This window comes from Ailuropoda melanoleuca, chromosome 3 (assembly GCF_002007445.2).
Source record: "Ailuropoda melanoleuca isolate Jingjing chromosome 3, ASM200744v2, whole genome shotgun sequence".
Lineage (NCBI taxonomy): Eukaryota > Metazoa > Chordata > Mammalia > Carnivora > Ursidae > Ailuropoda > Ailuropoda melanoleuca.
In genome coordinates, this window is record NC_048220.1 from 33,380,618 (window position 1) to 33,393,023 (window position 12,406).

The 12,406-nt window shown below is 37.5% G+C and overlaps 1 protein-coding gene and 1 pseudogene across 1 annotated transcript in view; both read right to left on the bottom strand.

Annotated features, from left to right (window-relative positions):
* Positions 1–71, bottom strand: LOC117801707 (annotated as a pseudogene).
* The window catches only part of LARS1 (leucyl-tRNA synthetase 1), a 75,283-nt gene that overhangs the window by 22,636 nt on the left and 40,241 nt on the right, over positions 1–12,406 (bottom strand). The window contains exons 16-22 of the mRNA XM_011231635.3: positions 11,312–11,397; positions 11,156–11,221; positions 10,976–11,058; positions 10,440–10,578; positions 9,885–10,097; positions 7,909–7,966; positions 5,922–5,985 (exon numbers count right to left, since the gene is read on the bottom strand). Of these exons, the coding sequence (XP_011229937.1) occupies positions 5,922–5,985; positions 7,909–7,966; positions 9,885–10,097; positions 10,440–10,578; positions 10,976–11,058; positions 11,156–11,221; positions 11,312–11,397 (709 nt within the window). The remainder of the gene's footprint in view (positions 1–5,921; positions 5,986–7,908; positions 7,967–9,884; positions 10,098–10,439; positions 10,579–10,975; positions 11,059–11,155; positions 11,222–11,311; positions 11,398–12,406) is intronic.

Below are 12,406 nucleotides of genomic sequence, written 5' to 3' on the forward strand. Positions count from 1 at the left end.
TAAAAAAAAAAAAAAAAAAAAAAAAAGAACAGATACTACACTTGATCTTAGCCAAAAGGCCGAGAAGCGAGCGATTAATCAGTTTATCTTCTCGGTCTCCTCAAATCTGTGACAGTTCCTCAGTTTTTGTCTTTCATGCCCTTGACATTTTTGATGAGTACTAGTCAGTTATTTAATAGATTTCCTCTGAACTTGGTTTGTCTGATGTTTTCTCATGATTAGACTGAGCTTATGAACCTCTGGCAAGAACATCACAAAAGTGATGCTGTATGTCTTCTCAGGGCATCACTAACAGGGAGGTACATGATATCGATACGACTTATTACTGGTGTTGCAAGTTTTCATCACTTAGGTAGTGTCTGTCAATTTTCTCGACTGTAAACTGTTTTTCCTTTTGTTATTAAAAAAATATCTTATTAAAAGAAATACTCTGAGAATATACAAATATCTTGTTTCTTTCAGAAACATACACCCATTGATTTTGGCAACCACTGGCAGATCTTGTCTATAACAATTATTACTGTGATTTTTGCCTAATGGTGATTTTGTATTTCACTCAATCTTTATACATTTATTAATATGAATTCTTCTGAAAGGAAAAGCCGCCCCTACTCCCCCACTTATTCATTTATTCAACTAATATTTAGATCAGTATGGACTCACAAATATTCAACCTATTCACTAGGTTACAATCCAACACTATCATTTATTTCTTAAATTGTTCTAGCTTGGATAATTGGGAGCTCCTTCCAGTTGGCTCCTGTACCTTTTTTTTTTTTTTTTATCACCCAGTGCTCAACACAACAAGCCTATTCCTTAATCCGCATCACCTATTTTGCCCATCCCCATACCATCCTCCCTTCTAATAACCATCAGTTTGCTCTCTATCACTAAGAGTCTCTTATGGCTTCTTTCCCTCTCTCTTTTTCCACTGCATCCTCCCCCTCCATATATTCATGTTTTGTTTCTTAAATTCCACATGAGTGAAATCATATGGTATTTGTCTTTCTCTGACTCTATCTCCATCCATGTGGTTGCAAATGGCAAGATTTCATTCTTTTTATGGCTGAATAATATCCCTGTGTGTGTGTATGTGTATGTGTGTATACACACCACATCTTCTTTAACCATTCATCAACTGATGGACACTTGGACTGCTACCATATCTTGACTATCATAAACAATGCTGCTATAGGGGTGCCTGGGTGGCTCAGTCAGTTAAGCAACTGCCTTCAGCTGAGGTCATGATCCCAGGGTTCTGGGATCGAGCCCCACATCGGGCTCCCTGTTCAGTGGAGAGTCCACTTCTCCTTCTCCCTCTGCCACTCCCCCTGCTTGTGCTCTCTCCGTCTCTGATATATAAATAAAATCTTTTTAAAAAATGCTGCTATAAACATAGGGATGCATGTATCCCTACTAATTCAGTGTTATGTTTTTTGGGTAAATACCCAGTAACTCAATTATTGGATCATATGGTAGTTTGATTTTTAACTTTTTGAGGAACCTCCATACTGTTTTCCACAGTGGCTGCACCAGTTTCCATTCCCATCAACAGTGCACGACGGTTCCTTTTTCTCCACATCCTCAACAACACCTGTTATTCCTTGTGTTGTTGATTTTAGCCATTCTGACAGGTGGAGGTGATATCTCATTGCTGTTTGGATTTGCACTTCCCTGATGATGAGTGATGGTGAACATCTTTTCATGTGTCTGTTGGCCATCTGGATATCTTCTTTGGAGCAATGTCTGTTCATATCTTCTGACCATTTTCTAATTGGATTATTTGTTTCTTGGTGTTGAGTTTGTAAGTTCTTTATATATTTTGGACACAACCCTTTATTAGGTATGTGATTCACAAATATCTTTTCCCATTCTGTAGGCTGCCATTTAGTTTTGCTGTTTCCTTCTTTGTGCAGAAGCTTTTTATTTTTTATTTTATTTTTTTTTTTAAGATTTTATTTATTTATTCGACAGAGATAGAGACAGCCAGCAAGAGAGGGAACACAAGCAGGGGGAATGGGAGAGGAAGAAGCAGGCTCATAGCAGAAGAGCCTGATGTGGGGCTCGATCCCATAACACTGGGATCACGCCCTGAGCCGAAGGCAGACGCTTAACCGCTGTGCCGCCCAGGCGCCCCTATTTTTATTTTGATGTAGTCCCAATAGTTTATTTTTGCTCGTTTTTCTTGCTTTGGGCGAATCTATCTAGAAAAAACTTGCTACGGCCAATGTCAGAGTAATTACTGCCTATGCTCTTCTAAGATTTTTATGGTTCAAGGTCTCACATTTAGGTCTTTAATCCATTTTGAGTTTATTTTTGTGTATGGTGTAAGAAAGTGGTCCAGTTTCATTCTTTGTCATGTTGTTATCTAGTTTTCCCAACACCATTTGTTGAAGAGACTATCTTTTTCCCATTGGATATTCTTTCCTGCCTTGTAGAAGATTAAATGACCATATAACTGTGAGTTTATTTCTGGATTTTCTATTCTTTTCCATTGATCTACGTACCTGTTTTTGTGCCAGTACCATACTCTTTTGATTACTTCAGCTTTGTAATATAACTTGAAATCCAGAATTGTGATGCCTCCAGCTTTGCTTTTTTCAAGGTTGCTTTGGCTATTGGGGGGTCTTTTGAAGTTCCACACAAATTTTAGGATTGTTTGTTCTAGCTGTATGAAAAATACTGTTGATATTGTGATAGGGAATACAATAAACATGTAGATTTCTTTGGGTAGCAGAGATATTTTAACAGTATTTGTTATTCCAGTCCATGAGCATGAAATATCTTTCCATTTCTTTCTGAGATCTTCAATTTCCTTCATCAGTGTTCTATAGATTTAAGAGTACAGATCTTCCACCTCTTTGGTTAGGTTTACTCCTACGTTTTTTATTATTTTTGGTACAATTGTAAATGAGACTGTTTTCTTAACTTCTCCTTCTCCCGGCTCTTTACTGGTATACAGAAACACAACAGATTTCTGTAAATATATTTTGTATTCTGACTTTACTGATTTCAAGTATCAGTCAGTTCTAGCAGTTTCTTGGTGGAGTCTTTCAGGTTGTCTATATACAGTATCATGTCATCTGCAAGGTTTTCTTTTTGTTGTCTGACTGCTGTGGCTAGGACTTCCAGTACTATATTGAATAAAAGTGGTGAGAGTGGACATCCTTGTATTGTTTCTGACCTTAACGGGAAAGGTTCTCAGCTTTTCACCACTAAGGACAATGTTAGCTGTGGGTTTTTCATTTAAGGTCTTTATTATGTTGAGGTATGCTCCCTCTAAACCTTTTTTGTTGAAGGTTTTTATCATGAATGATGAATGTTGTACTTTGTCAAATGCTTTCACACTGATATGATGTATCATACTGACTGATTTGCGAATACCAAACCACCCTGCAACCAAGGAATAAATCCCACTTGATCGTGGTAAATAATTTTTTTAAATATATTATTGGAGTCAGTTTGCTAATATTTTGTTGAGGATTTTTGCATCTATATTCATCAGAGATATGATGAGAGCCTTTCGTTCTCTTTTTTGTGGTGTCTTTTTCTGGTTTTGGAATCAGGCTACTGTTGGCCTTATACAATAAATTTGGAAGTTTTCCTGCCTTTTCTATTTTTCAGAATAGTCTAAGAAGAATAGGTATTAACTCTTCTTTAAATGTTTGGTAGAGGGGCGCCTGGCTGGCTCAGTCAGTGGAGCATGCGCCTCTTGATCTCTGGGTTGTGAGTTTGAGCTCACATGGGGTATAGAGATCGCTTAAAAATAAAATCAATCAATCAATCAATCAATCAATATTTGGTAGAATTCACCCATGAAGACATCTGGTCCTGGACTTACATTTCTTGGGGATTTTTTGATTACTGATTCAATTTCTTTGCTGGTAATCAGTCTATTCAAATTTTCTATTTCTTCCTGTTTCAGTTTTGGGAGGTAATGTTTTTACAAATTTATCCATTTCTTTTAGGTTGTCCATTTTGTTGGCATATAGTTTTTCATAATATTCTAATTGTTTTTGTGTTTGTTGTTATTTCTCCTCTCTCGTTTGTGATTTTATTTATTTGGGCCTTTTCTTTTTTCCTTGATGAGTCTGACTCATCAGGAGGGGTGGGACTTGGTGTAAGCAAGTTATGTGGCAAGTGTCAGCACTGCACTGCTTCCTGCAGGTGGCCCTATGCATGTGCTAAGGGGTGGGGAAAGGAAATGGCACCTGACAGCTCCTTTGTTCCTGGAGGGGTCTCTCTGTGAACACTGCCTCTGTGAGACACGCTCTGAGATGAGCAACTAACCACCCCACTGTGTGCCCCAGGCACTCTTCAGATCGCTTTCCATGCTGTATGTCTACACCATGTTTGCCAGCCTTCTCTCCAAGAGCAGCCCCAATGTCTTCCGAGCTCTCCCAGAGCCAAGCACAGTGACCTTTAAAATTCCAGGCTTTAAGCTCCACCGCTTTTAAGAACTCAAAAAATTCAGGCCCTTTCACTTTCCAAACCAAATGCACTCCCCTGTGTACTAGTTTGTCTCTTCCCCTTCTCTGCGACTGTGCCTACCTCCCCCGTCAGTAGCCATACCTGTTTCTCTCCCAAATCACATCCCTGCACTTCCTACCTTCTTCAGTATAGCCTCTTCACTGTCTTTAGTTGCAGAGTTTGTTCTGCTAGTCTTCAGATAGATTTCTGGGGTACTGAGGATGATTTGATAATTATCTACTTGTATGCATGGGATGAGGCAAGCCTAGGGTCCTCCTACTTTGCCACGATCTTCTGTCTTAAATAAATCTGTGTCCTTGCAAGTGTCCTCAACCTTTTTGAAACATGCCCTTATTTTCTGGCACCCTAAGATGCTTCATGCTCATCTTATATTTTTCCTGCTCCAGCCTGCCAATCAATCACTTATCCCAGGCACCCAAGTTCCATTTATTGGAGAACGGTATTTAGAAACCAAGCTCTAAATGCTAGATGTGTCCCTGCTACTAGTGTGTCACTGCTCATAAGCCCTGTCGGCAGACACAGCTAGAGAAATGTATGCATGTATACTAACCTACCACATACGTCTACGTTTATTTTTACAGCACTCTGTCTGTATATAAAATTAAAACCACAGGAAATAGCCAATTCCAATCCAATACCAAAGGGTACATTCTAGCATTCCCCCTTTATTATCTGTATCTTTTTTAACAGTGAGCTCTCATCCACAATAGATTTATTTGTTCAATCCCAATACACACATAAAATTAGTTTCGGAATTGCTCACCTACACCTCATGTAAGAAATAGTTTTACTAATTACAGTATTTGTGTGAAGTTCTTTTTGGCTTACAGCGTCCAGTCAAAACACTGTTTCTCAAAGTTAGTTATGTTAGTTCTTTCCCAATTCCTTCAGCATGGCCTCAAACTATGCTAGCCAGGATCAGCAAAAAGACATGCCACGAGCACCAAAGCAATGAAGGTTCCTTCAGGTCGATAGTGCATTTCTTCTCTTGACAATGTAATGATGAAATGGAACAGTGCTGAGGCCAAGGAGAAAATATTTCTTGAAAAAAATGAATGCTCCCAGGTTCAAGTCACCTATATTTGTATCAAGTATGAAGGAAATACCTTGGGAAAGCATCATAGCCAATATCTCTACAAATCAACTCTTTAATCTTACAAGTAGTAAGAAATTAGAACATGCCAGGTAGCAATTACAGTAAGTTTCTTTTTAAAAAAGACTCTAACAATCTTAGCTGGAATTTGTTCCTAAACAGATCACATCAGTAATTCTTACTCTGCTTGTACACAAAAGAAAACATAAGTATTTCAAAGTACTGGAAAAAGCAAAAGAAAAGAGCAGTAACACTGATACAATAATTTTAACTTGCCTCCTATAATCTGAAAAGAATCAAACCCTATATAATAGCAATAATAAAAAAGTATACTCACCATCGGCTGAAAATTTGTCAATCGCTTGGGTCAAAGTGAGGAAGTTGCCTGTGGACTTTGACATCTGAAATAGAAAGTCAATGATCAGGCATTATTAATAATATATACAAATAAACCAAATCAGCCAAATCAAAGTGCGTAGGTTAGACACAATCAGATAAAGACAAAAAAAAAAATTAGAGGGGGAAAGGAAAAGATATCTTGTACTAATTTTACAGAGGTGGAAACTGAAATCCAGTTAATACAGTGACTTGTCTGGGTTACTCAACTAGGCAAGGACAGAGCTAGGACAGGGTCTCCAGTCTGTTACTCAATGCACTACTCTTTCTAGTAGGCTACACTGCCTCCTAGGAATCAGTTTAGACATGTATAATGATTCCACTATATCTCTGGAACATTTCAGCTGGTCATAAAGAAGAGCTTTAGAGCAATTAGAATCATTCAGAAATGAATGGACTAGCATATGACGTCAGAGTAAGGGTTTTAGGGAACTTCACTGGCGTCACAACAAGTGGTTAAGTTGTGCTCTACCTGAGGGCACCACATCTAAGGATGCACTTTGCACAGCCTGCCAATCATCTGTTGTCTTTGGGGCGCCTGGGTCAGTTAAGTGCTGCCTTCCGCTCAGGTCATGATCCCAGGGTCCTGGGATAAAGTCCCACATCGGGCTCCCCTCTCCCTCTGCCTCTCCCCGTTTGTGCTCTCTTGCTTTCTCTCACTCACTCTCTTGGTCATTCTCTCAAATAAATAAAATCTTAAGAAAAAAAAAGAATTTGTTGTCTTTATCAGAACTTTGCTGGTACAAAAGAGAGGTGATAATCCAGTCCTCTACTACATGGCAATAAAGTATCTAGTTCTAATAAAATCAGCACAATGTATAGTACGACAACATTGAGACCAAAGAAAATATCACATTATAACACATATATACAATTTGTATTTATATACACATATATACATACATGTAAATACATATACAGTGTAAAAAATGAGTTTGATAATCAAAAGTCCTTGTTGATCTAACAAAATCTATAAAATAGCCCATGCTTCTAATCAAAGAGCTGTTTTTCAGTCTAATATAGAGATTATTTTAAATGAACTTTTTTATTCCCTTTCAATATTAGAGCACCAGTTAAAAATGTTTCATTTTGCAATTCATACCATCTGCTATTAGTTTAAATCTACACCTATTTTCATTATGACAGCTATTTATAGCAAAGAATACTCTTTCCAATTAATATTCCATCAGTTGTAATAAAATTCACTGATTGTAACAAAATCAACTTGCTACAAATATCATCACTAAGAAATAAATAACATGGCAACTTAATTTTCGGTTTAGATAAGGCGTGGTACCCTTTTCAAATGTGCACAAAAGCATCAAAAGGGCAAGCAAGGGCTCTGTCAGGAGGTTTGCATAACCTCCTGTTGAAGACATTGATTAATGAAGTAAAGTCTTACATGGCCCTACAAAAAATCATACACATTAGTACTTTTAACAATACCAGAAGCAGTAGTAGTATAGAGAGATATATTATATCACCTGGGAAGAAGCATTAAAAATAACAGTTAAGAATCCTACAAATTCCAAAATTCTATTATTTTGGCTGGTCACAGTATAGAACAAATCCCACCAAATTATTTTCTCAACTTAATGAGAAAGACATTCTAGAGTCACAATGCTAGGATTTTTACGTTTCTTATCTCTTGTCAATCTCTCTCTCTCTCTCTCTCTCTCTCCCTCTCCCTCCTCCAATCACAATTTGTGTCGCCTTCTGCCATTCCAAATACAAACGCTAAAATAGATAAGTTTTCACAGTCCCTCCCCTCAGTTAATACTATTTACTCCACGCACTCCCTAATTCATGCTGGTAGTCCTAAACATTTTAAATGGAAGATTAACACTGATCTTTATACTCTTTATTTCTTTAAAAAGTACAAGTTCCTACATCTGAAAAGTTTTCTGCAGAATTTTAAACTTTCTTACCTTCTCAGAGTTGAGGAGGAGATGTCCATTTGCTCTCACAGCAGCAGGCCATTTGTCACTTGATAGGTAAATATTTCAAGACAGAAAATAAAACCTTAAGGTTAGAGTTTAAGCTTAAAAAGTTGAGGTAAATGCTGAAAGATTTGTAACAGTTTACTAAGACAAATGTACAGATGTACTGAGTCCTATTCATAACATGAAACAAATGAAAACAAGAAATGCCCATTAGTTAAGGACTGGTTACATAAACTATGGTGCATACAGACACTGAAATACTAAGTAATAGCTATTTAAAAAATCAGACAGGGCTAGATGTGTGGATATAAACGGATCTTAGAAACATACTATTGCATGGGGGAAAAAAGTGTCTACAATGCGGTATCTTTGTATAAATTAAAAAATAAATAAGCATGGGGCACTGGCTCAGTCAGAAGAGCAAGTGACTCTTGGTCTTGGGGTCGTGACCCTTAGAGTTCGAGGCCCACGCTGGGTGTAGAGATTACTTCAATCAATCAATCAATCAATCTGATGGTGGTTTATTCATAAACATGTCACCAGAAGAAATCGTAAGAAAGCAGCGGCAGGGATTACCTATGGGAAGCAGAGTGATGTGGGGGCAAGAGTAAAACTTCGCTTTTTACTTTTTTCTTTTATGAACTGTTTGAATTTTTGAACTATGTATGTACCACTCATTCATTCTAGCAATGAGATTATGTGAGGACAGTGGCTGAGAGCAAGAGTCCTGGAGCCAGACTGCTAGGGTTTACATCCTCGTCCTGCCATTGCTGAGTAACTCTGGGTGAATTATTTGAGCTCTCTATGCCTCAGTAAGGTTCCTTGTCTGTAAAACGAGGACATTACAGACCTTCCTTGAAAAGTTGTACTAAAAATTAAATGAGTTGTTGTAAGTGATTAGAACAGTGCCTGGTGTTACTAACAATTATTACTTAAAAGCACTTGATGTTATTACTCACCTATAATTAGTAAAATCTAATACATGTCAAAAACTTGATACAAAGGATGAAGACTCAACTATATTACCAACAAGTACTTCTGAGATATCCAATTTCTCTGAAAACACATTTTAAACAACAACAAAATAATTGGATAACAAGAACCACAACAGATTTATTTTATTCCTCTACTTCAAAATCTTCCTTTTATTCTTGAGAAAGAAAACGCAATCTCATTCTAAATAAAGGAAGTCACATGAGATTGTTTTTGGTGATATGAAATAAAATTTGAACAGAGGGAGGGGTCTGTTTTATCGGCTACTTAGAGACTGGAAGGAAAGGCACAGAGACATATCTGGGTCAAGAGGGAAGATGATAGAAGGATTACTTTTGAGCACATAGGATTAAAAATGCTGCTTAGATTCAGACTCTAGTCAAAATACCACTACCAGGGACACCTGGGTGGTTCAGTCGATTAAGAATCCGACTCTTGGTTTTGGCTCAGGTCTTGATCTCAGGGTCATGGGATTGAACCCCATGCCAGGCTCCGTGCTGGGTGTGGAGCCTGCTTAACATTCTCTTACTTTCTCTGTCTCTCAAAAAAAAAAAAAAAAAAGGAAGAAAATAAAAAAGAAGAAAAAAAAGAATATCGCTACCGACTAATGCTGTAACCTTGGGGCTCTCAGTTCTAAAGGGATGTTTCCTTCCAATTCTAATGTTCTAGGCTCTGTCTTAAATCACCTTTATTTCTGCACCTATTGAGGTCAAAGAGTCACAAAACAGGTCAAGTAAAGTACCGAAAGGCTGTCAAGGTACCTGAAATGTGACATGCTTTGGTGAGCCCAAGGTAAATATGAGGATTTCTGAATGTAACACAGGAGAAGGTGTGCTTTTTGTTTCAGTATACATTAAACAGAAGAAAAAGAAGGCAACTGGCAAACCTAACTATACCTTGCACAGTAACTTCTTAGATATTTAAAGCCACAAGGCATAAATTCAGTCTACAGCCTTTTTAGCACTCACCTTTGTTCTGGCCACATAGCCACATGATTATAAAGGTAATATGAAAGATGATTTGGAACAAGATCCTTGCCAGACACTCGGAGATCCACAGGATACCAGAACTCAAATTCCTGCTTTAACTGATCTAATTTTTCCTTCGGGATCTGAGTCTTAGGAAATGGAGCCTCCTTGAAGAAAACATAATCCCAAACCTCCTTGGTCATCTGTTGCGGTCTGTATTAAAAAATAAAACAAACAACAACAAAATATATAGATAATTTCTTTGAAAGAATCAATATTTTCACCTAACCATGAAGTAGGAATGGCTTAACATAGTTACACTAACAAATGATGACAAGAGGCTCTGATAAGAATAAAGAATGGTAACAATAACAGAGGGGCTATTTATTACTTTTTCTCAGTGTAACAGCAAAAAAACAAAAACGTAACAAAAATCTGCTAAATGAATTCTTATGAAAACTAAAAAAAAAAAAAAAAAAAACTTTCAATGTGTAAATCAAAAGATCGTATCTCTTTTTAACAAATTACACTTCTTTGCCTCATCCATTTACCCACCTGATGCCCAGCGGAGACTCTGCCTGTCCACGCAAGTTCCCCCCCTGCAGCAGGTGTGCCACTGTGTAAAATGCCATGTAAATAGTGGAATCGGAGAGCGATTCAATCAGCCACTGCTCATCCCAGGGCAGACGAGTACCTGCAAGATAAGAAGAAAAAAATTAATGCATGAGGAACTCAAGGGACACATCATCCAGAGAATCCACATATTCAAGGCATATAGCATTTGCAAAGCTCCTTATTTTAAGAAGGTCTTTGCTTGAATAATTAATAAACTGGTAAAGAAAAAAACCAAATGGCTGAAGCACTAGAAACTTTTTATTAAAAAAATCCATAAAAGCTATGTGGGTTAGAGAGGTCATACTACAACCACCAGGTAGATGCTAGGGCATCACATCCTAGCTCCCCTCTCCCTGTAACTGAAATCTCTCACTTTCAGTTCAGAAAAACAGAAAAGAGGGAGAAAAAGTAAAAGTGTTAATTTGCCATCTAATTGGCAAAGTCATTCAAACAGAAGAATTTGAAGTATACGTTACCTAAACCGTAAGTTCTCGAGCAAGCATGCTCTTGTAGCCAACCTAAGGTAGCTTCAAAATTCCTCCTGGTCTCCTCACAGAATCTACAGAGAGTAAAAGATGAAGTGTCTTTCTTCACCTTCACTGTCTTCCATGTTTCTCATCTCCCCTCCCTTCCCTCACCACTTTTTCCCTTCTTACGTTTCCAGGCCCCTCAAGCACTGGGATGTCTGTTTTTTCCAGTTCTCTTCTCCATAATCCAAGTACCTTGGGAGCGGAAAGATTGATTAAAAAAAATAAAGTCAAAAGGATAAGTAAAGTGACTGACGGAAATTTCTTGCTGTAAGATAGACTAACCACTGATCACACAGGGCCACAACACATTCATCTGAAGATCTGGACATAACTTGTTTCTCTGGTTCCATGTAAATAAATGCATCTCCCTACACAAAAGCAAACAAAAACATATCAGATATTATGTCAAGTCAATCTCTATTCCTCGGGGATAATAAAAATAACTTAAAAAAAAAGTTACACCACCAATAACCAAAACCCCACATTTTCATTATGTCTTCCCTAACCAAAACCCCACATTTTCATTATGTCTTCCCTCTTCCCAGGTTACCTGCCTTTCTCTCTACACAACATTTACTTTTGAAAAGGTGAGGACCTTTGTCAACAGATCATCTTTCCTTTAGACTATGAGATTATTCCTTTTAAGTGGAATGTGAAAGATGTTCGATACTTCTAATTCTATGGTTTGAAGGTCAGACTGCCTATGGAAGCCTTTTATCCTTGTTAGAATAAAAATACTAAAAAATATGAAATTAAATGCATGGAACCACTGCCTTTAAAAATACATGCATAAAAATTAAACATGGAAAATATTGTTGCTAAAGATTTATAGTGCCATGGGGCGCCTGGGTGGCTCAGTCGTTAAGCGTCTGCCTTAGGCTCAGGGCGTGATCCCAGGGTTCTGGGATCGAGCCCCGCATCAGACTCATCCACTGGGAGCCTGCTTCTTCCTCTCCCACTCCCCCTGCTGTGTTCCCTCTCTCACTGGCTGTCTTTCTCTCTGTCAAATAAATAAATAAAATCTTTAAAAAAAAAAAAAAAGATTTATAGTGCCATGAAAAATGCCCACTAGAAAACTAAGCATGAATTTAATTATTAAGAAAATATAAATATCTCTATCTCTTAATGTATCATGGTCCCAAACTTATCACGGTATTTTAAAAAATAAATCCAATCTTATTATTCATAAAATGATTCATTTTTCTTCATTTTTAGTGTAATTCTTCATACTGCTAAATAGCTACAATTTTGGCTTAAAGATGGTAAATTAAAAACAGACATTTAAGTCTACTGCCTCTCGAAACTCCAACAAAATGACAACAAAGAGGGTTTTTCTTTTTTCCAATGGCATGAACTTACAGAGACAAAAGAATGGGA